The sequence below is a fragment of the Squalius cephalus genome (genome assembly GCF_949319135.1).
Source record: "Squalius cephalus genome assembly, chromosome: 25".
Taxonomy (NCBI): domain Eukaryota; kingdom Metazoa; phylum Chordata; class Actinopteri; order Cypriniformes; family Leuciscidae; genus Squalius; species Squalius cephalus.
Genome location: NC_137146.1, coordinates 28,142,171 through 28,167,840, shown reverse-complemented (window position 1 = coordinate 28,167,840; position 25,670 = coordinate 28,142,171). Strand labels below are relative to the sequence as shown.

The following is a 25,670-nucleotide window of genomic DNA, read 5'->3' as shown; positions in this document are numbered from 1 at the left end:
ACCAGGTTGCTGCTGGAAGAGGTGTTAGTGGGGCCAGCAGGGGGCGCTCACCCTGTGGTCTGTGTGGGTCAGTATAGTCAGTATACTCAGTATAGTGTTGGGGACACTATACAGTCAAAGAGCACCATCCTTCGGATGAGACGTTAAACCGAGGTCTTGACTCTCTGTGGTCATTAAAAATCCCAAGATGTCCTTCGAAAAAGAGTAGGGGTGTAACCCCGGCATCCTGGCCAAATTTGCCCAGTGGCCCCTGTCCATCATGGCCTCCTAATCATCCCCATATACTGATTGGCTTCACCACTGTCTCCTCTCCACCAGTAAGCTGGTGTGTGTTGGGCGTTCTGGAGCAATATGGCTGCCGTCGCATCATCCAGGTGATGCTGCACACTGGTGGTGGTTGAGGAGATTCCCCCTTCCATGTAAAGTGCTTCGAGTACCCAGAAAAGCACTGTATACATGTAACAAACAACTCTTTCCACACCATTGTCAAGATTTTCATTTGTTTCTGCCACTCTGCCGCTTTCCTGCCATTGACAAGTTTTTTCCGGCAATCCGTGTTTTCACTGTTATACGATAGAGAGCGCTGTTACGTATCTTCTGAAAGACTACTGAAACTCTGGATCCAAAAACAATTGGAGTAAATGATCTGCATAAACCAGAAGGAGCTGATAGAAGATGTTTATGCACAATTAGGCAAACATGATCATCAAACATTCAACAGCAAATCAAAACTGCCTAATGATACCGAATGAATTGTTGAACCCCAGAGCTAATGACTGTGAAGCTTTGGGGGGGTTGATGGACTTCATCTACTTGATCTATGTTTTGATCATCGTTCTGACATTTAATTGTTGATACAAAAGAATGAAGCTAGAATAAAAATAGCAGAGCCTCTGTTCTTTCTTTTGATATATCGACTGCTTACATATTCATACAACAACATATTTAGGAGGCCAGGAAAGTTTTATGAATATGATCAAAAATGCTGGGAACTTAAAACTAAAACACTGGCAGAGAAAGTTAGTTGCAATGCATTCTGGGATTGAAGGATACAAACAGAATTTGGTTAGAGCAGGGAGCCTTAGAAATATGAGTATGGAACAGACTTGGTGTTGGGAGTGCATTAAAATGCAGTTTTGGCAGGCAGCTCAATATGTTTTGGAACAAAGCAAGTGTGTTTTTGTCAGTATCGACAAAGTGCACTAATGTGTACAAGACCTCTTTTATATATTACATTTTTAATGTTGTGATGCAAAAATGTTGAATAATGTAATGTAATATATACTGTAATATATATACACACACACACACACAAACCAGTTGAATTATAATGTGTAATTCAACTGGTTTGTGGATGTTGCTAACTAATTAGTCTAGTTGATTGAACAGGATCTTTGGGAGAGTATCTGCAATGTGTATTTTGCTGTAAATTTGTACAAATACAAATATTTCTAGAGGAAATGAATTTGTGCTGGCAGCATTCACATGATACTGGGGAATTCACACTGCAGACCTCCCACTGCGGCGGCTCACAAAGCACAACAATACACACAATCAACGGTTCACGCAGACTAAAGAAGAGCCTGGTAGCATGGGAACACACTCACCTGTAGGACTATCAGTGTGGAAAGAGATCCGGACAGAAATGGAGGCTGTTTTCTTAAAGAGCAACGTGTGGTTCACTTCACAATCGCTCCTCTGTTCTATTAACATCATGCTTCTATGCACATAAATGCACTATATATGCACTATACCATATCATAAAATTAGAAATAAATCCACATTCTCCATCTTTAATCTTTATTCAATCGCACAATTGGAACTGACTAATATATGTTGAAATGAGGCCTTATGATGTGAACTCTTGAGTGTGTGTGTGTGTGTGTGTGTGTGTGTAGCTCAGGCTGGTCTGAGCTGTCACAGTTAATCATAGCTCTTCTCTCCACACCTGACTGAGTGTGTCTTGCTGTTCCCTCGACGGGTTCACCTGCCCACTCGACCCCTGTCAAGGTCAGTCCCTGTACGTCTAGTGTCAAACACAACTTTAACAGAGCGCACACTGTTCTCTACCAACTCACACACCTCCTCTCCTCAGAGATCCCACCATAGTTTCAGAAGAAACAAACTGATGTATGACAAGGCAAGATTCAAGATAAAGTTTTTCACAACTTTTGCACCTCACGTTGCTGGTAAATGAAACGCCAATGTGCTGTGATTCACCACAAGCAATACATATTGTGGAAATAGCACAATATCATTAAGTAATTAAGTATCTCTTATATGTTAATTTGAGTTTTGGTCCAATGAGCAGGTCAAGAATCAGAATTACATTCAGTAGATTCAAAATCAGAATCAAAATCATCATACTGGCGATCAGAAGAATCAAATCAGAATCAGTACTTTCTAAATCAGATTCAAGTCATCAGACTAACGATCAGAAGAATCAAATCACAATCATACTTTCAAAATTAGCATCAAAACCAGCAGACTGACGATCAGAAGAATCCAAACAGAATCACTACTTTTATAATCATAATCAAAATCACAAGATTCAGATTCAGAACAATGAAATTAAGTAGATTCCAAATCAGAATCAGCCGACTGATGATCGTAAAAATCAAATCAGAATCAGTACAGTAAAAATCCTAATCAGAATATTCATAATCGGCTTCAGTAACTTTAGAATCAGAATCTGTATCTCACTGAGTATCTCCACCCACATGAAATATAACTAAACCAAAATCCTTCATCATTCTTTCTTCAAATTCTCGTTCAGTGTGGACAGTAGAGATGTGCGGATCAGATCTAACGTCACCCGAATCTGCTGTCAAAAATAAATCATCCCCCACACTTATGATTCTCTCTGATTGTCACAATGATTCTAATTCTCAGAGTTAAGTGTGATGAAATAACATATTACTCTAAATAAATGTTCATTTAAAAGCATAATACTTCAAAGTAAAAGTTCTTCTTTGACAAAATTGCATTTCCTTAATAGTCTAAACACAAGCTTTTCAGTCACGGTTGCCGTCACTGCAACTTCCCGAACACACACACAAGAAATTAAATATGTTCAGCCCAAGCTAAGGCTGGATATAGGCTTTCTTAGTTTATTGTCATGTATACATACATTACATACCCAGCCCTTGATTCATCCTGGTTAAGAACTTCACTAAAAATGCTCCCAAACGGTACATTTCTTTCTTTCTTTCTTTCTTTCCTTCCTTTTGTTTTGTTTTTAATTCTCCTTTTTAAAATATCTCTCGGATCTGTTTAGCCTCCATCGCTGTTTAAACAAGTGGACCCCACAAGTGCAGAGCTTAATGAGAGTCCGCTAATTAGTGCCTGATGAAAGATTAAGCTTTAAACGCATTCATATTTCCATGATTAATGATTTACCTCATCCACCCGCAATTAATTGGAATGTTATTTGTATGAGTCCACGGATATAACCACGATCCACGCTTCACTAGTGGACAGACACTGAACTTGTCACATTGCATCTTGTTAGGACGCGAGTTCCACACAACTCTGCATTGGCCGGTAACTCACTGGTCCTGAGGGCTGATGGCGTGACCTCGATCTCGCTGCTGGTCTGGTAGGGCTGGAAGGCGGACAGGTTGCTGGAGTTGAGCTCAGTCGTGTTGAAGAGTTCGGGACTCTGGGTTCCCGTGGAGCTGGCGCTGGTGCCGTCGCCTCCATGATGAGGATCCTGCTCCTCATACACCACCACCAGCTGAGGGACAGAGAGACAATATTGTATTAATCATGCTGGTTGATCTATTTGACATAACTATAGACAAATAAAACAAAGCTTGCTTAAATAAAGGCCATCTAAATATCGATGGACAGATATCTATCCATCCATCTATCCATCCATGCACCATTAGTACTTTTAGGCCCTGTTTACACCTGGTATTAAGATGCGTTTTGTTCGATCGGATCACAAGTGGACGACACTAAATGCAGGTTTAAACGGGTCTAAAACGTTTTGAGCTTGTCCACTTTCAACCACTTCCAGAGGTAGTGGAAAACGCATTCGACCAGATTGCTCTCATAGTGTAAACGCTCATGAGGTCGAATGTGTTCAAACAGATTATGGGAACGTACCAAGAACAATGTTCTCTCTCCATTCCTGATTTCTAACACACACTCACAGTGTTCGGCTGATCTTGAGACCGTCAGAGCAGAAACTAAAGCTGATGCTCTCCGTCGTCTCCGGACACGTTCATTTGTAAATTTAGTAAGTTTATTTTGTCCATTAGATCGAAAAAAAAAAAACATACATTTCCCCGCCCATAGACACTACCCTCGAAAAAATCAGGACAGAAGTGGATGAAAGTGGACAAAAGAGACGGAAACACCAGGTGTAAACGGGTATGTGTCTCCCTCGTCTACTTGCGATCCGATCGACCAAAACACATTTCAATACCCGGTGTGAAGAGGACCATAGATGTATAAATCAGACAAAGCATTTAATGAAATAACTGTGATTCATTTCAGTATGTCTGACCATTTTTCAGAAAGCAGAATAAAACAGTTCTAACCCCCCACCCCACCCCACACACACACACACATTTTATCTTAAGTTTCGTTCAGATTTAAAGTTCAGATATGAAAGTCTGCGGTTTAAAAATTGGTTATCTAAAAATCAAAACAAACAGCACCAACTCTATCCACATTCATGTCATAGCTCTACACTCCTGCTGTGCTGTATGTCAAAGGTCTCATTTCCATCTATTTTTATTTCTCTCATGGAAAATGAAACAACAGAAAGTCTCCAGAGCTATGAAAGAGCAATAAAATATTCCTCTGGGTCGACTCCTATTCTGAGAGAAAGTGAGAAATTATAACACGCTATAACACACTTGAAAAGAATGCTTTTGAGCACGAGCACTGTGGAAAACGTTTCGGAAACACACACCCCTGCAATGCTGCAAAAAGGAGAAATTGCATTGAGAGGTTAATTCATCAGCCTATGTCCTGATTTTTATTCATTGGCCTTTAAACCTGCTTGAGGTTTTCAAGTTTGTCCCTTGTTTTAAATGTTAGTTTTTTGTTACTCATGTGTTTACAATCTGTCCGAAATCATGTCAATGTCCAGCACTTTGGTCAACGTTGGTTGTTTTAAATGTGCTTTACAAATAAAGTTTGGATTGGATTGGATTGGATTTCTGCCGACATTAACTGTTCACACATCCACCGGAACAAATGAAACCAGCCAGTCACATGCAGGCGTGAGACAGGCCGACACAGAGACACTATTGTGTGAAGCAGCTTGAGTCTGTTGATTTGTAAACGATGGCGTTCTCTGGTTCACATTCGGCTATTTACTCCTCGCTACCAGGCAGAACTGTGACCGGAGGGGTTTAGTTACATTTTTTCTACTGTCCTTCTCGTTCATGCTCTGATTTTAATACGGTTTATGATTAGCCTAATTCAAACTGACTTCTCATTTGTTTCTTTGGCCCAATTAAAGCATGTCAAATAAATGCCCCTAAGACGGTCCAGGCAGTGCGCTGACAGACTGCTTATCACCATGACCATTACTCGTCTCGCTACAGAGACCGCATTACCGAGACTCGCCCGGCTTGCTCTCTTGCAGTTGGAAAAATTGCAGTTTTTGGAGACCAAACAGACTTTAGGAAATAAAGAGAACTAGACATATTTCAGAGTGTCTGTTCACACCGAGTGCAAATACCCCACCTATATAAACTCTGCAAACCATTGTGTGATTGAGCCAGACACAATTTCAAAAGAAACCCATGTGATAACCGGATCATTGGAGAGTAAGGCCGGTGGCTTTAGGTTTAGACGCAACTGACCCGAGTTCGAATCCGCCTTTTTCCAAACTCATTCATATCCCTTTTCACCTTTATCAGCTAAATAAAAATTAAGAAAATATTTGCAAAATAATAGGGGAGGGCTTTAAGGGTTAGGACAAGTAATGTCCCAAAAAGGCAGCATCCATTTATGATTTTAATAAATATAATCATATCCACTCAATATGTTTTGTAAAATACACTACGATGAGGTGCAAATCGCACCTTTTAACACTTAGTGCAAAGAAAATACTGCTATTTTTCCTTAGCGTAAAGAGCCACTGCCTTTATTTGTAAAGCATGTTGCTAGTTTGAAAAAGATTAGCAAATTCAAGTGACTAAAATAGCTGAGAAAATATGCATCTATGAGCCTAATAATAATTAGTAAGTTCTTGGCACAAATCTCTTTAGCATCATTGGCTTTCATCCAGTTGTTTTTGACTGACAGTTCTTTGTGTTTAGATGCATGTCTGTTTGCTAATTGTGTGACTCGATTGCTTTAGCGCACACACTCCTCAACTGGAGAGCTGCCACGCAAACAAGCTCACACTCACTTCAGCCTGCACTCGTAATCAAACGGGGTATTTGTTTATAAATCGCACAGTATTTATGGGGACTTAAGAGCCCCGTCTTTAGGCCTAAATGCACTGAAGCTCCATGAATAGACAGTAAACTGCAGTTTTATCTGGCAGCTCCAGCTCTTGGCTGTTTCAAGAGTCCTCACGGGTCAGATCAGTCCTCACTGGAGAGGGAGATAATGACAAAAACACTGCTTTCAGAGGGTTTAAGAAATGACCATAATTTCCATTTCTGCACAGTAGCTTCAGGTGACCATAGGAAGATCCAGATCTACCCTGGTAAACGTCAGTGCAATCAATGGAATAAGAATCAGTGAATCAGAAACAGAATCAGTAGTTTCACAATTAAAATCATTTTCAGTAGATGCAAATGCAGAAGAATTGGAATCGGACACAATTCAAGAGGTTAAAGTAGGTTAAAAATAATAATAATATCAGTAGATTCAGAATCAAAAGAATATTTGGAACTAGAATCATACAATTCAATATGATTAAATAATTAACTAATCATTATTTTATTGGTGTGTACTAATAACCAACACTATATCAGACATACTGTACATACAAGTGAAGAATATACAAATTGTAGCAAAGGGTTGCATTTTATGTGCAATTTGTTGGAAAACTCACTTAACAGTTAAACCAACACTCATTTTTATTCCTATCAAAAACAGAAAAAAGTCCAGCATATGTCTCACATCCATGACAGTCTTTGTCGTTTCAGAGAAAAGTATAAACAAAACATAACTTAAAAAAAGGACTGGATATAGAGTTTAGTGTGACCTTCACAGAAGAAGCGCTCCAGTCTGAGGCAGAGAGATTGTGGGGTTTTGAGAACATCCACAGGCCTGTTATCTCAAGTGCACAAATTGTTCAAGGACTGTGTTTGTGCTACAGGCCCAGTTTATTTCTGCTCTATCACAAATTTGCAATATAATACTTGCTTCAATTTTCTTCCTTCATTGTTGTTTCTGTATATGCACATAAGAAGATAAGAATGGACGTGTCCTGCCAGAAACAGAGACTGTTTGTCTGCCCTGTTTTGAAATGCTAATGATGGTTACAAATAAACCGGTGACAAATATGGGATGACGGATCAGTTTCGTGTTTTGGTGAGAGACGTTAGTGACAAGAAACCTCAAAAAAGATGAGAAATGCTGAAATGCGAGGCAAAAAATGCGAGGTAAAAATGTGGGGCGACAGCCAATCCCTGTAGGGTGACATCCGTCATAAACAAATCCTAAAAAAGTTTCTGGTGCATTCAGCATTTTAAGCATATTGTTATGTTACTATATTTAGTTGAGATAAAAATGACAGTTTGATGCTTTCATAAATGAATACATTTAACCCCTTACTGCATACCCCTCATTTTGGCAAGTGGGGCATTAATGACATACCCAAAATAAAAATAAAAGTTGCTGCTCGTAACTCATTCTGAATATACACATAACCAACATATACTCAGAAAGCTGAGTACAAGTTCAAGACTCAGAATTACTCATACTGTTATTAATGTGGAGATATATACAAGCTCAGACATAATTTTTTTTTTTAAATAATAAGATTTACCTATAAAGGTGTTAAACTGAATAATGATTTTATTGACTTTGACACTAAAGTCAAACCAAAGTGTCGTGAATTTTGCGAAAGCATCTCTAAAGCAACGAGCCTTTGGCATGTTTGCTGGATTCATCCATGCTGGTGAGCATGTCGGGTTCAGTCTAAAGTAAACTTTGGCATGAACACTTATCATATTGTACAAGAGAACGTAATATTTCAAAGTATGCAACATTTGATAGCATGCTTGAACACAGGTGCCCAAGAAAATGTAATCTTTCTTCAATATCTTCAATTTATCTCCAAACGTTATGACTAATAATAGTGTCTTTGTGCACATTTAAACTAGAGTTGCAAATCTCTTCACCCCTCACACAAGCACTCTTCAACATGGCCGTTATTGTTGTTGCTTCTCCAGTGGTTTGTTGTAGTTGTGCGTATATGGGTATACTGTATATGCGAGTTGAAAAATCTGTGCGCTTAATATGCTGATGATGAAATTTACCTGAGGCACACTGTACGCATTCCCTGGCATATACGTAAAAACCTAAGTATATTTTTGGCTTTAGTCACACCAAACACTTCCGCTCATGCATGCTGCAGGGTCAAGCACTCATTATCAGAGTGAACAGGAAAAGGAAAACCCAAGGAAAGAAGTGAGGTGAATCTTCCCAATGCCTTTCATGTCTGTCCTCTTTGATCTGGAGGCTTTCACAGTGGGAAGTGCTGGGCGATTACAGCAGGACCCTGATCTCTTCCATTAACTTCGACAGCCAAGATATCACGTGATCTGTCTAGGATCGACGTGGACATTGTGATCGGCAACTATATGAAGTCGACATTCATCTGAGATATTGACGTGTGATGGAGACATCTAGACATCTGCATAAGCAGAACACCATCATGTGCTTCAAAAGCCTTTTTGGAGCCGGATGAATGTCGTTCAATTGCTATCAAACAAGTCATTTTGACCTTAATGGCTGCGACAGTGAACAAGATACCAGATTGGAGCGAGGCATTCCTGCAGCTATGCCTACAATTACAGTACGGGCCTTGAAATGAGTCGCCTGGCAGGTCTGAACGCCAATTTCCTCCGAGCAAACCTGCCGAGGATTAATAAAGTTTTATTCCTCATCAAATTCTCACCTCCAAACTACATTTCAATGGGAGCATGACAAGTATTTAATGACTGAACCATGAAAGTGGACTGACCAACCCTCTGGCGGTGGTACCGCACAAAACCAGAGAAAGCTCAAAGTAACTCACCTCAACTTGATTAGTCGTCGTGGCTCAATAGACTGGCTCACGGCGAAATCTCCAATTGGCCGGATAAACGAGTGGTCAAAGTTTCATCAGTTGTCAGGGTTTTTTTTTTACTTTGTAAGTGAATCCACACGGAGCTCAAGGCTGTGGGATTAATGTGAATGAATCATTTGTGTGAAACCTCAACCAAACTCCTCTAGGCAATAAGGAAAGGGGAAAAAACTCATCACCAGCTATAAAAAAAGGAACATTACGCACTAGAAAAATCTGAAGCAAGTGAAATAAAGTAAACAAACAACAAACACGGCAGAAAAGCAGCACCACAACACATCAAACAGCTTCAATATAACCCAGCGTTCAAGCTTTAGGCCTCTGGAAACTCAATTAAAGTAAGGCAATGTTTTACTAAAAGTTTATGGATGAAAGTAAAAATATATTATTTTGTTCCCATGATGGTAGAAAGAAAAGAGGATTTTTTTTTAAATAAATGATTAAGCACACATCAGTAATGCAATATGCGTCTATTCCACATCAGAAACAAGCTTCATATTTGAACGAATGTGCTTTCAAAGCCTCAAACATTGACAAAAAAAAGTAAGTGCAAGCATACTGAGTGTGTGAAGCAGCTCACAAACGACATTCGGTTACAAACAACAAAACACATCTGCTCGCAAAACACTCGTCCATATCACATATCCATTTACGCCAGCCTCCTAAACTCGGTCTTGTGACAACATCGCCAAGTGCTTTGGACTTGCCAGGATTTCAAGGGTGGTTAATTTAATGGGCTTCTAATCGAAAATGTTCAATGGGAATTGCAGTTCAGTCCTAATGAAGGGTCATCAAAGGACATATGGTGTGCGCTGTTCAGCCAAAACCAGTGTGTTAGTTGTTCACAGCAAATTGCAACAGGTTTTAACCAGGCTTTATTTCTGTTATGCAAAATGATCTAAAAAAAATCACTCTGCCATTTCTGTTTCTTTCCATTTACTTCAATTACGGATTAAACTGGACATTTTGAAAATAACAAAGGATTTTTTGTAAAGGATGAGAGTTGGCAATATGAACGGGACAACAAAAGGATCCAACATTACTTTGAGCAGTTTGACTGTCACGGACTGCCTTGACTTGATAATCCAGATTCAGGAGGCTTGATTCAGATTAACGATGAAATCAAATTTAATAAGCACAATAAAGAGAAACACCAGCATGAAACGTTAATACCAGACAATGAACAGAGGACGGCTGAGGGTTTAAATACACTAGATGACAATGATAGACAGATTAGTTAGCATAACTATAATAAACTAACAAGACAGCAATGCAAACACAGGGAACAGAGACTAAAATGACAGGAACTGAACAAAGGCACAACAAGAATATCAAAATAAGAGTCCATGAAAACAGAAACAAGGTAATCGTGACAACGATGGTATTCACAGTGTCTGACTCTGAGTGAAACTGATAGAAATGACACAGTTCTACACCAAGCCGTAAACTAGAGTCTACACTGCATACTGTGATAAGCTCTTTATAGAATCGATATTGATTCATTAAAACAAATATATCTATAAAACTAAGAGTTTCATGTTCAGTTCAACACGTGCAATGTTTAAAACAATGGTACACATGTATACCGAACCGAAAAACACATACCGGTTACGATGGTTGAACACTTTATTTCACTGACCATTTATTGAATGAATGAATGAATGAATGAATGAGCATTTTAATTTGTAAAGTATATGTAGTTCACTGGCTAAATCAAAAACACATCACAATTATGCTTATATAATATTTACAACATAATATAATAATAGTATATTCAAACAACAACACATATTTACATAGTACCTTAAAGAACATGTCATGGTATTACCATTGCCATCATGCGGTCTAAAAACCTCGGTACCATCTCAAAAGAAAACCATAGTTATATACGGTAAACACGGTAAGGAATATGTCTTCTTCCCAGATCTAGCATCTCTCCTTCTCTACTCTCTAACGCTGAGCATTTGTCATCATTTATTTGCAAGGGCATCCATAAAGGAGTGATATTTCATTTACTTTCCTCCTCTGAAAGGTTACACACCAACTCTTTTCATTTTAGCTCCAGATCTCCACCTCCTTCCATAAATCAAACATCCATCAAACTACTATCTCATACCATTTGTCAGTGACACCCAAAACAAGAAACGAGACAAGAATTTGTCACTTTCAGTGGAATAACTTCTACTCTTACGTAACGCTCTTAAGTCTCCCAAAGCATAAACTTTAAGGTCACACAAAAGTCTTCTCGGTTGAAGGTCTTTGATGCAAGGCCCGTTTCCGTCACGCTTTACTGAACATTTCTCATCACACTTCAGCCTTTGAATATTTCATCGTTTTATCTTTCCATTATTCCCGTAGCCCGGGCCTTCCTCGCGCGCCCACTGAGTGCTTAGCCCTGTTCTGCTTCTCATTAACAACATCAAATATTCAGACAATAAGTCCAACCCCTTCGCTCCAAATCCCCCTTGTGTCTCACCTTAATACATATTTCAAAAGTGCTGGCACACGGGGAACGTTCACAGCGTGCTTGTGCCCGGTAGGGAACCTGCAGATAGGCGCCAAAATGAGCTGGAAACGAGGCAGCAAGATAACGCTTGAAAGCTAAATGGAGCCTAATTTTGATGGCAAAACTATCATGCGCCTGTTTGAGGTTCTGAAGAGAAACTTCTTTTTTTTTGTTGACCTCTATTCACCAAGACACAGATACACTGAGACAGGTACTTTTTGCACCTGAAAGTGATGATGAAAAGGAAAATAGAACGAGTTAGCGGAGGAGGTGGGGAAGGCGGCGTGAAAATACACGGCGCAAGCAAAGTTTAAACAGATTAGAGACTCATCCTTTCAAATCCACTTGGCCGAGATTTTTAGCTCTGGCCTTTGAAGTTTCTCTTGAGCTGCGAGAGTCGGGGGAAATGAATTCACTCGCTGCTTTACGCCCGTGTTGCTGCTACCTACACAGTGCTGACAGAATGTAAAAATTCCAATAAGCTTTCCTCCCCTTCTCCACGTTAATGAAATAAACCCCTGGCCATCTGTATCACTCTTTATTCGGCCCAGAAGGGAAGTTCAGATCGGCCTCAGCCTTGTTGCTTCTTTCTGCTGCGATGTGAGGATTCGAGAAAGTCAGGTCAACAAGAGAGAAAATCTCAACAATTACAGAGGGATGTAGAGCTCATAATGTGATACGGATCATGTTTTGGAGCGCTAACCGCAGTGTTATCTTTCAAACGAGCTCGAAAGAAGAGAAAAGCTGCTCATTTCGTGTCGTTTAGACAAACAATAGCTTAGCTAAGAAAAGAATATTCAAACCAATTTAAATATGCAAGTTCTCAGAGAGGTTCGCACTGTGAAAATGGGTCTAAAAACAGCACACTGTCAGACATTATTTAAGTAGAGCAACTAAAAAGTCAACACTTCAGAAAAAATAGTCAACCTGAATATTAATTGTTGGATGACTATTGTGACCTATTTCTAAAGCTATAGCCAAGTAAAACCTTTCTTTCTTAGCTCTTTAGAGATGATAGTTTAAAATACAATTTATACACTATCTATCACACGTGTGTGTGTGTGTGTGTGTGTGTGTGTGTGTGTGTGTGTGTGTGTGTGTGTGTGTGTGTGTGTGTGTGTGTGTGTGTGTGTGTGTCCTGGGAAGCCCCACATTATGGTGAAAAAATATCCACACAAAGATATCAATATCTGAAATCATATTGTGGGTATATTTTTTGGTCCCCATGTGTAAAACAGCTTATAAATCAGACTAAGTGATGTATTATGAAAATGTAAAAATGCAGAAAGTTTTGTGTGATGGGTAGGTTTAGGGTTAGTGTAAGTGTAAGGGGAGAGAATATACAATTTGTACAGTATAAAAATTATTATGTCTATGAAAAGTCCCCATAAAACATGAAAATACAACGTGTGTGTGTGTGTGTGTGTAGTTCGGGTATACTGGCAATATCTGAAATGGTAGTCGGCAGGATGAAAAATAAATAAATAAATAAATAAATAATATAAAATCTAAAAATCTTTGTGGCAAGTCAAGTCAAGTCAAGTTTATTTATATAGCGCTTTTCACAATACAGATTGTATCAAAGCAGCTTCACAGTATTACATTTAAATAATACAACAAGGTTTGTTTCTAGTGAGATTTATTGATTGATAAAATTAAATTAAATATTCCCAAAATATCCCCAACTGAGCAAGCCAAAGGCAAGTGGGCAAAAGAGTTAGTTTTCCACTTAATTTTAGCTTGCAAGTCGACATTATCTTGATCACAAAATGACCTGATAAAACCAACTTGGGCAACACAGAAACCATCGAGGTCGATTTTCCAAGAGTGTGCAAAAGGAAAACTTGAACTGAATATCTAGGCACAATCGATTCCGAAAGATATAATCTGAGCAAAGGTTTTTAATAATACGATACTCTCCGTTTACATAAAGTGAATTGCTAGCATGAGCGCCAACAGACTCTCACTTAGTCAACTGAACTCTTGTTTATGATACTCTATTGATTCACTCAGTGTCCCGATTTATCATGCTGTCTAAATATAGTTTCCAAAAGCACTTTCAGGTGTCATTCCTGCCAACCGCCTTTAGGAAATAAAATAAATCAAATCAGTTTGCCAACAGCGGGTACTCCTCAGTATGCAGTCTCCCATTTCTCCTCTCTTTCTCTTCTTTATTCGCATTCAAACCGCAGCGTCCCCGTCTCTCTTTCATTCACGCAGCCTCTATTGTGTGTATTAGCATTCCTGAGTTCAAACGCCCGCATTATAAGAGCCAATATAAAAAAGTGCTCGTCAGAAGATGTGCCCCTCAATCCTTCGTTGGATATGCACAAAATCAGAGAAGAAAGTAATTAAAATCAGCATCTAGGGACGAGGCAGCTGCTGAGGGAGAGAAAGAAGATGGAAGAAGACAGAAGATGGAAAGCGTAAGAAAAGCACTTGAAGCGCTCAGGACTCATCCGAGCGCATGTGGGCCGAGAGCGGGTCCTTGACATGCGTTCACTCGGCCTCGTGCTGAAGGCTGACGGACTCTCGGTGTGTGACTGAGTCAGATCAGCAGAATGAATGCTGAATATGCTAGTTGCTAGGGTATCCTGGGTGGTTGCTAGGGCGTTGCTAGGGTGTTCTGGGTGGTTGCTATGGTGTTGCTAAGGTATTATGGGTGGTTGCTAGGGTGTTCTGGGTGGTTGCTAGGCAGTTGCTACGGTGTTCAGGGTGGTTGCTATGGTATTTTGGGTGGTTGCTAGGGCGTTTCTAGGCGGTTGCTAGGGTGTTCAAGGCAGTTGCTAAGGTATTTTTGGTGGTTGGTAGTTGTCACAGATGGTTACTATGGAGTTTTTATAGAGTTCTTAAAATCAGAATCTTGCTGAATAAAAGTGTTTATTTCTTTCAAAATATAATGACATTTACATTACTTATAGACATATCAAACGTTTTCCACATGGAACAAGTTCAAAATACCTATGCATTTACAACTGGAGTAAAATTATTGCACATGAAACAGTTTTCCACAGTGAAAGAGTTCATAATATATAACATCACCATCACCCATTATCCTGTCTTCCCGAGACTCTTATATTTAACCTTGAGTGAATGAATAGCACACTTCCAAGTGTCTCTCAGGACTCAAGCACTACATCACACACAGGCTCTGAATGTAATAAGTTCAGGCTGGGATTGAGAACAGGTGTGTGTCCTGTTGTCTGTGAAATGGTGAATAGCAGGAACTGAAGAAAGAGAGAGAAGTACTTGGTTTCCACACAGAGGCATAAGTGTCCCAATCATCAAAGGCTTTCATCCAGGCCGAAGCAAGGGTGAAAATCCATCCGGATGGGTCATTTAGCAATCGGATGAAATGTAAAAGTGCGGCCCTTTTAAAGTTATAGTTCAGAGAAATGACAATGAGCCAACAGCGTTTGGTATTACGATAGCGTCACACCTGGAGCAGTGGTTTCATCAGGAGAAGGCCGGCGCGGGTGAAAACAGACACACACGTAAGATACGGGCCTGACCTCTATTACTGAGAGTTGAATTCTGGGAGATGAGAGAGTCTGAATATGCGGAGACCCCCGAAAATGACCATAATCATCAAAAATATGAAGTGCTAGGACATTTCGTGAAAGTCTCTCCGCTGCCTCTCCACTGTCAAGGACCGTAATAGAGAGCCAGAAAAAGAGTTGCTGAGAAACTAGAACAAATGAACCAGTGGCAGAAGAAAAGGTCAGGGAGGGAAAGTGGGGAAAAAAAACTAATCGAACGGGATTAGGTTTATATAGTGAACCGAGGGAATGTAATCATTACCAGAGCTCCTCCATGGTTTTAATCCTGTCCGAATCAGCCATGTCAGTAATTATTCCTCACTCTTTACAGATGGCACATTCCTGCGCTGGGAGAGATTATCGGAAGATTGTAAAATGCCCTGAAAATAAGCTAATAGTCTCGTGTGAATTGACTTCTGGTAAAGAGTCAGTTAATCTGCCATGTCCAGTCAAGTTTTAGAGTAAAATATGTTTTGGAGAATATATGTTTCATATAAAACTTGAAAATGTCATTTTTGTGTATTTTTCATTACAAGAAATGTAAAATTGTACAACTTTTCTCAAGTTCACTTTTTACAACTTTTTTATCACTTCAACAATAATCTGCCAAGTGCCGTTTTTAAAAATAAATAAATGAGTAATGCATAAATAAAATTTAGTACCATAAAATAATAATAATAATAATAATAATAAACATTATCGAACTAAAATATAATGCATAATGCATTGTCTCACACAGATACTCATCAATGAGAAGACGATTATAAACCTTCTGCCCACTGTATCATATTTGATACACAAATTTCTGTCATCTGATTGCTAGTTTATAATGTTTTAAATGCCTTGTACAAACGTCCACCTTCAGATCGTGTCTTTTTGCTGTGAAATCTGCACTGATTTTAGCTATCGTAAGAACAACTTTTATATTGTCATACTTGAATATCTACACATTTTTGTCTAAATGTTCGATAAAATAGTAAATAAAAACATTTTTCTGACTATTATTTCATATACTAGGCTTTACGGGGAATTAACTGTGATTTTATTTTATTTTTTAAGAGAAAATGATACGTTATAAACCCTGACATATACATACATACATACATACATATAAATGGCATTTGTTATCTATGTAAAATAAAAATAATGTATTATGTTAAATTGATCAAAAGTTAAAATAAAGACTTTTATAATGTTACGAAATACTTCTATACCAAATAAATGTTGTTTGTTTGCACTTTCTATTAATTAAAGAATACTAATAAAAATATGTATCATGGTTTCCACAAAAATATGAAGCAGCACAATAATCAGAAGTGTTTCTTGACCACCAAATCATATGATGTCATCAAATGATTTCTGAAAGATTGTGACAGAAAAACATATTTATCATATTCATACACTCTTTAGGAAACTTGAAACCCCAAAAAAGATTACAAACATTGCAATATTCCCTGCAAGTAAAGAGTCTTCAGTGAGGCCTTCCTCTCCTCAGTTCAGGCAGATTGAGAGATGCTGGATGATATGTTTACCTGCACTGTTCGCCCTGGTGGCCTATGAGCCACACACACACACACACACACAGCGAGGCAGGTCTGGTTGTCTGGGTCGACATGGCCTCAAGGGAAAGCCCTGTCATTACCCGACATCTGCAGCCACAATCTCCACCGGGAGAGAATATATGAGGAAGAGAAAGAGCAAGAGAGAGCGCTTTCCACAGGCCACATATCCGGCCCTCACATTATATCTATAAATGCTTCAGCTCGTCTCTCACAGAATCTAGACAATAAAACTTCTTTCAAAAGCGGCGCTCTTACTTCAGCAGTATATATACAAAATACTATATTGTTATATATTCACATCGTATTCACAGTAGTGAAATAAGATTAATCAGCATTCTAATATTGCAATGATTTGACTCCATTTTTGTTTTTGGCTATTAAGTTTTCTAAAAAGTGTCATTAGACTAGTTTTGCAGTACTTTGTTAATTGTCACATTGAGGCAAGTGTAGAAATCATGGACAGGATTCAAAAAGGTTAAATGGTCCTGAAAAACATAGCCACACTTGTATTGTTCACATCTAGTGCGCACAAACACATTCTTACTGAAAGCTCATTTTTTGAGAAATCAACCTCAAACTTGGAACAGCTTTTTTAAATGTATGGCTTTGATTTTCTCAAAGTTTTAGAGTAAAATATGTTTTGGAAGATTTATATTTCATATAAAACTTGAAAAGAAATGTAAAATGTAAAATTTTATTCACTTTTTACAACTTTTTTTCACTTCAACAATAATCTGCCAAGTGCCATTTTTAAAAAGAGACCAAACTTAAGCTTGTGTTTAAACGCATTCAAGATATATGACAGTTTAAGTTGGAAATGTCATTTTCAGGTCCATACTCAAAAAGTGATAAATTAATTATAAATAATGCATAAATAACATTTAGTACCATAAAATCCCCTAAAAATACAAAAAAAAAAAAAAAAAAAAAAAAACATTATCAAACTAAAATATAATACAATCATTTTCTTGAAATTAAAAATAATAATAATTTGACCGACACCAGAGGGTTAAGGCTAATTTGGGGAGTCTTTTTTACCAGTTCATTAAGTGACTCTCATTAACAATACATATGTATTCATGATATTGTCATACCATTAACTATCAGTGTTTCTTTAAAAACTAACCAGTTCTAGATTCCCAGCCCTGCATATAATATGGATAAGGCAGATTCACCAGTTTTTCCCCATCCATCCTCCTCACTTCATACTCCCACAATTACCACTATATATGACACTCTAAAACTTTCTTAAGCCAAAATAAATCCTGAAGCAGCTCAAGTGTACATGAAGTCTGAGGTTTAGCCTGAAGGAATCGATTTGTTTTATAGGGGCCACAAAAAAGTTTCACGAACAGCAAACAAGTTAGAAACAGTGAGATGATACAAGCAACTTGGTGCAAAAACAGACAGCTCTGACAGCAAAAGCAGAGCAGCGGGTGAAGAAGCGTGGAGAATGCAGCAATTAGGGTACAAGAATTAGAAGAAAAAAAGATAAAAAGAAGTAGAAGCGTTATTTGTTTTTCACGTTAAGGCCGTGACACACCAAACCAACATCAAAGAACCAGCGGCGACGAGAGTCAAGTGTGTTGTTGCCTCGTGTCACATGCCTCTGGGCCAGAGAGTTACGCTTGAACACACTGCAAAGACTACAGCCAACGGCCGACCAGCACGACACCCGTCTACACCAGCAGGGGGCAGCAGTCTATACTGGTCATTCAATAAGACAATCCGAAACTACGATTGATCCGTAAACAAAGCATGGCTTGCTTACAATTTAAAATATGTTGATCAGTTACTCTTCACTTTCTTTGCAATGAACGTCAACGTTGTGAAATATCTGCATATTGGAATACTCAGGCGAGATCTCTCAGACAGCCATCTCTGTCTTGACTTTGTGTTTTATCACTTTCAATTTAATTCTCGACACATTCCACCCATCATCAACACATCTAACCACTGCCTTCCACAGAAATGTGAGACGTCTTCCTGTTATGAGTCTCTGGCTGGATGTGGGCTTTCAGTCAGCGGTGAGTCTGTGGCCCTGCAGTGATTATGAACACGACTGTCAGTGTCATAACAGCCCTGGATGTGTGTGGCACAGCACCTCTGACACACTCCTAACACACTGCGGCTCTGCTGTGTGTCTGCGCTGTACCCGTCTGTCTGCATCTGAGGCGCTGGGCTTTAGTCTGAGGTTTGAAGTGCCATGACACCTCAGTTGCATGGTTTCGCTTCAGAACATGCAGTGAGCATCCTCAGAATATTCTCTGTGTTTGGAGAGCTGACGGTGAGGTACTCTGTGGTAAAAAAGGATATTGTCTGAGTGGACAGGTGAAGTACAGTAGAAGCTGAGATTTGAAATACACTCATCACAGGTGAAAATGATGATGTACTGTACACAATGCTTGTGACCTAAATGACGCACATTGCAGGAAACAGTCAGTGGTCCCATAAGAAAAACAGCTTACTGAAATGTACAAAATAATATTTGAATTAAAGCCCAGATTTATTTATATATGTATGTACAGTATATATGCATGCATTTAATTTAATTTAATTTAATTTAATTTAATTTAATTTAATTTAATTTAATTTAACTTTATTTTATTTTATTTTATTTTATTTTTTTTTTTTTTTTATTTTTTTTTTTTTTTTATTTTTTTTTTTTTTTTTTTTTTTTTTTTTTTATTTTATTTATTTTTTTTATTTTATTTTAGGCAAAGTCTTAGTGGACAGAAAATATCCATAGCTCAGTATAAAATCAGGAATGGGATTTCAATTCAATTTCTTCACTATGACAGAAAAAAACAAGCGAGTATGTGTGTGATCTACAATTCCTTAGATTTTCAAAAATAGCATTATACATTTTTATTGTAAATTATAATATTTTATAAAACACTACAGTATATTGTATTGCAAATATTTTTCTTGTTTTATTATAAATAAAATAAATTAATATTTTAATAAAAAAATAAATAAAAAGGCATTCTAATAGCATAACGACAAATATTGGATATTGTCTAAAACATTATTATCTACAACATTATTATTAATATCGTCATCATCATCATCATTACACAAGGAGGCAGTGGCAGAAATCTTTCCGAGACAGTCAACATTGATCCCTGAGCTCCAGACCACACACAGCCTCAAGTTTACACAAATATTCCATTCACAGCAGGACAACAATCTGACAAACCAAACCTGGAGTGCCTTTGGATGAGCTCTACTCAACTACTCAATCAAATGTTAAGTATACTACATTGTCTGCAAATACATGTGTATGTGTATATAGATATTTCATTCTTTCATTCATTCATTCATTCATTTTTTTTTCTTGATAACTGCAAACAAAACAATAAACATAGACAAGCTTTCAGTGCATGCAGTGTTGTTTTATAAAAGGTCTTATGAAATGTTCTTTCAAAACTGTTCTTCACAAGCTCTCTGTGAGGAGTGAAAATGAAGTTTGGCTGGTTCTCAGCAGCTTTTTTTCCCCCAAACGGAGTCTTTCATATGCATCTTGTGCCCTCTAGTGCCCCTCTGAAACATGGTAGCCACCAATGCTGTACAGTACGGAGGAATAAAAAGCCTGGGATAGCACTGTTGCCAGGTAAACAGGAAGTAGATGCAGCACACGATAGCAAGCCGAGGCGAGATCTCCTGCTGAAAGATCACACGCACAGGATGTGCACGATCACGCCTGACAAAATCAAAAGTGGAGCGCGCAAGACAAAGGGAAAAAACAAAAGGAGCATTTTTCAATCTTTAATTATCTGAATTTGTGGCGTGTTGAGAGGGGAGGGGATAGACTCGAGGAGGCCCCACTTGTGCGATGGGGAATTCACACAGGGAGCATGACAGCACTGTAATAACCTCAATTATTCAGAATTAGGCCAGTATTGATTTACTGCTGGATCGGCTTACTGAATCTCGGCTCTCAGACGTGAGGAGGTGGGCAGGGGAGGGTGGGTGTCTCGGCGCTCAGTGTCCCAGGGAGCGAGATCTCCTCGGGCAGGGAGGTGGAGGAGGGCCGGTGGCTCAGTGTGGAGGCTTTGGATCACGGGGTGAAGACGTGTAATTAAAAATTCTCCTTATCAAGCCTTTGATGGATGAAGCAGTCTGGTATTGCAGGCCTGAACCTGTCTTTCTTGCCAAGTCTCTCTCTCTCACACACACACACACAGACACACACTCAATGACCTTCACAGTGGTGCTGAGTCTGTTCTGAGGAGGGAGCAGTGGCATACCTGCTGGAAAAACCAGGTCAAAGCGGCTAATGTTGGTCAGGTTGGCTGTAGATGGTTTGTTGGTGGTCCAAGGTTGTATACCATGCTAGCTTGACCAATATAGTCTGCCAGGTCACAACAATGTCCACCAACTATGTGCAGTCAGAGCTCTTACAGGTGCACAAGCCTCCTAGGACATCTGACCAGTCTGTTTTAATTGTCCAGAGGACTAGGTATAAGTGAAGGGGTGATCTGGCCTTTGTAGTGACGGCACCGAAGAGATGGAATAGTCTTACCATCTAACATTAGACTCGCTCCGATTCTAAACATGTTTAAAGGTGCATCTTCTTTGTCTACTTTTCAAGACTGCAATGTGTTGAGGCATTGGTTTTGTTTGTTCTGTGTTAAGATGTTGTTTTCTTTAATTAGGAATTGTATATATTATATAATAATTGTATTATTGTACAGCACTGAATAGTGATTTATAAATAATCTGAGAACTGAGGTGAACATGATTTTGCCAAGTAGACAGGTAAAGGGGCAGAGTTAGACTTGAGGTTAAGGGCTTGTACTGCATTCTTATAAACCCATCATGTTCCTATAGATTTAGGTCTAGTTAGGGTTATGGTATATCTAATGTTCAATAAAGTAGTTTAGACTTGTGTATTTTTATTGAGGTATATCTAAAAGTATTGGTTAGGATTAGATTTGGGGTTGGGGCAGCGTTGTCCAATCCTGTTTCTGGACTTCCATGAGAATCCCTAACTAAACAAGGCTAAACCAGCTAAGGTCGGTCTTCGGGATCACTATAAACTTCCAGGGAGATGTGGTGAAGCTAAACTGTGCAGGAAAGTGGGCCTACAGGAGCAGGATTGGGCACCCCTGGGTTATCATTGGTGTTAGGGCTATAAGTGTTGTTCCCAGACCAACAAAACATCAAGGGAACATGCCCTACATGACACAGGCCTCACCACCTAGTAGACAAGCTGATCAACCATCTAATGACCAAAAATGACCAGTTAAGTCCAACTATAAATCCGGCAACCATCTTCAACTTTCCAGCAAGGACACGATACAAGGTTCCCACAATCAGGCCTCCCTCGTGGGGGGAAAAAAACAAACATTTGTGTTTCTCACAGAGCAAGAGGTTGCCATGCAAGATATGAAAACCCAACGACAATTAAAATTAATCATGTCTGGGTCAAGGGCCGCTGGATATATCTCTGCCCATCTGCCCTGTCTAAACCCAAATATCAACTGATATTCTGGTAGAAAACCCCTCATCTTCAACCCATTTAGTTTCCCCAGAGTACTTGTTTCCATGAGAACAACAACAGTGCAGTGGTTGAATGTGTTTGTGCGTGCATGTGTTTCGCAATGGCAAGCAGTTTGGCTAATCTAATTAGTTTGGAAATGAATCCAAAATGGCACTGGAGGACCCCAATGAGATCAGTGAATGAGCTCATGTTTGAGCCGACGCTATCCCTCTGTACACAAGGCTGACAAAACTTCTATTATTGTGCAATTAACACAATATTAAGACTGCCTTGTCTTCAATAACCTATTGAGCCTGCGAATATAGCCAAGACTAGAATCTACTGGATGCACAAACAAGATTTATCTCCCACATTCAGTGCCAACGTCATATCAACTCCATTTTCTGCAGTGCTTTTTATCTTCCCTACAGCCTTCAAATGTATTCCCAGAGTGCAAAAAATATCTGACCCTGGAAAGCCTGCCGTGCTACCTCTCATGTCCAGACAGCAGGCCTCGCATCGTCTTCTCCGAAGGTTTCTCCTTGGCTCGACCTTGTGAAGAAAGCTGAGCAGGACTGCTCGGCCGGTGGCGGGGGGAGGAGGGGGGCTGTGAGATCCTGGCATGGTGCAGCTGTCGGCTGCCTGCACAACGCCTCCTAATCAGTGCTAATTGGCACTCCTGATGACAGGCTTGGGTCGGAGCCGGCAAAAGGAAGAAAGTATTGCTGTCGGCCCGCCTACAAGTGTGCTGCCCCTGGGCCAAGGTTCAACCATTTGAATACTAACTGGGTTTTTTTTTATTATTATTATTTTTTTTATTTTTTTTATCAAGTCATCAAGTATCTTCTGCAAGTGTATGCTATGAGCCAGGAGACTTGGCATGGCTCTACAAATACTAAAGTTTGATGCTATAAACCTGTTACTGCTTCCTTTCAGAGTACATCCATTACAACATTTAACCTCACAGTTTATCAATCATTCAATAAAGTAGCTAAGATTCATTGATTTGTATTGAGATATTTCTAAAGTCTTTCAAGAGAGGATCCTTGAGATGACATTCCTCTGATATATGAGAAATAACTTCTGCTGGAAGCCTCATAAGTCAAGCATGTAGACCACAAATATACAGTTCAAGACCACAGAACAACAATCAATCTGCTCTCGGTTCAGAAGCAGACAAACAAAGCAAAGCTACATAACCCTTAAGAAAATGAACAATGATTTATTCCTTGTGTGAATTATAAGATGACTTTTAGGAGGGAGGGGGGGGGTTAACAAAAAGGACTTCTGTATTTAAAACATATTATAATACTTTCACGCAATCTGTTAAGGGTAGTTTTGCGCACCCTCAATCACAGTTAGCCAAGTAAGACATGTCTGCTATCTTAAATATTTTTTTCCAGATGTTTTTCATATGTAAATCTATAATGAAGAGATTTGTCAATGTATCATACGATATTTTTTGCAAAGGAAATCCCTCAAACGGCTTAATCTTGCTACGGCTACATCCTCAGCTCAATGCAACTCATTCCAAGCTTGGTTCCAAGAGAAAATATGTGCATAATATTTGTGGTTACTATACTGTATATACAGTATATATAGAAGGTGTTCCCTGGAATAGCGCTTTTATATGGACTATAAAAGTTTAAAGAATTAAGCTATGGTTTCTATGCAAGGGTTAGGGTTAAGGTCAATTTCCACAAGGGCATGAACAATTCATAAACATCAGAGGAGATACAACGCTTCTCTCTGCATGTATGACTGCAGAAAAGGGTGGATTATTGCATCACACCAGCACATTTCAAATAACATCAATAGCGGTCACACATCTCTCAGCTCGCTCTGGCAACAGGGACAGTCCAGCCTCCTCACGCTTTCAACTCCATTAAAGCCCGGAGAGACATTCAGAAATCTGAACTGCCTAACAATGAACCACAGGTGCCAAAATGAGCTCCTCATCCAAGCGCAGAGAGTTGGGAAACTTCGCACAAAGCCTTCGCGAGTTAATTGTGCGAGTGTTGTGTCTGTAATGAGCTTCTCTGCTGAAATCTCATAGTTCATCTCTTATGCAATCAAACACAGCTGGTGTGGAATTGAATTGCGGAGATGCACACAAGAAAAAAACAATCAAAAGATAAAGACAGAGGGAATAATGGAGCTTCACAGCCCATGACGAGCAAGATAAGGGAACGACGCCTGATGCTCGCACCACAGTCCCACAGTCTACACGCCAACCAATGCCAGGAACGGTAGAAGCCATCGCTGGAGACCAAGACGTGGGCACCGTTGGCCCGTACAGCTGCAACTCCTCCATGAAGAAAACCGTATTCCCTTCCACAAATGAGCCATGTCGAGGGAGCCAAAATGTCAGCTCTGCGGCAGGTGGACGCTGATCTGCTTTTGCAACATGCCTTGGCAGCCGAGACGGAGAGGAGAGGCACAAAGAGGATAATCTCCTCCTTCAGATGGCATGTAAGCCCCATGCTTATGAAACATAATCGGTAGATTTTGACTGAACTCAAACAGTTGCCGTTTCTAATGAAAACTAACGTAGTTTGAAACAAAAAAAGGAAGTTAATTTGATAGTTGCCTCAAAACCACAATGTAAAACAGGGCAAAGAGTTGAGTTTCCGTGCACTGGTCCATAATCGGTTTCACCTTCCAGGGGCACGGTGAAGATAGCTGATGATTAAAGATGTGGCTGTGAATCTGTGCCCTGCTGTTTTATAGTAATTGTACGGTCAAGCATCGATTCGAGTGGCTGGCTGAAACCAGAAGTAGCCAGGGGGGTAGAAGTGATCTTTGAAGATGTGGCTCATAAGGAAAGCTGACAGCCTTCAAGTGCTGCTCTTTGAAGGTAGAATGATGACTGACACATGATCCAAAAGACCTTCTTAGAGCCGACACATTCGCTGAGCCTCCAAGACCCTTAGTGCTCCCATCTGACAGTGAGGTAGTCCAGAGCCCTGCTTTTCCAGAGGGAAACCAGGACTTATGGTAAAACACAGACCCTGACACTCTAATTCCCTTATTTTCTCAAACAGACCCTTTAAGATCAAAAGCCTCTCACTCTCTCCCAGGCCACAAACACCTAGCTAAACAGCGCCGTACGGCTAGTCTGGTGCAAGCAACTTTGACTTGTGCGCTGTTAGTTATTAATAATGTGTTAGATAATTATGCCATAGCGTTTGAACAAGAACACAGCGGTAATCTATTTGGGAATGCTCACATTTATTATGTATTTGTAGGTAAACTACTATGACTTGACATGGTGGACTGGAGAACAAAAGGTCTGCACTCTGAGCCA

The 25,670-nt window shown here is 39.4% G+C and overlaps 1 protein-coding gene across 3 annotated transcripts in view; it reads right to left on the bottom strand.

The window, feature by feature from the left end:
* Nucleotides 1-25,670, bottom strand: part of pard3aa (par-3 family cell polarity regulator alpha, a) — a 461,686-nt gene that overhangs the window by 300,834 nt on the left and 135,182 nt on the right. For all 3 annotated transcript variants that reach the window (XM_079863216.1, XM_079863217.1, XM_079863218.1), the window contains exon 3: nt 3,553-3,736. In XM_079863216.1, coding sequence (XP_079719342.1) covers nt 3,553-3,736 — 184 coding nt within the window. The remainder of the gene's footprint in view (nt 1-3,552; nt 3,737-25,670) is intronic.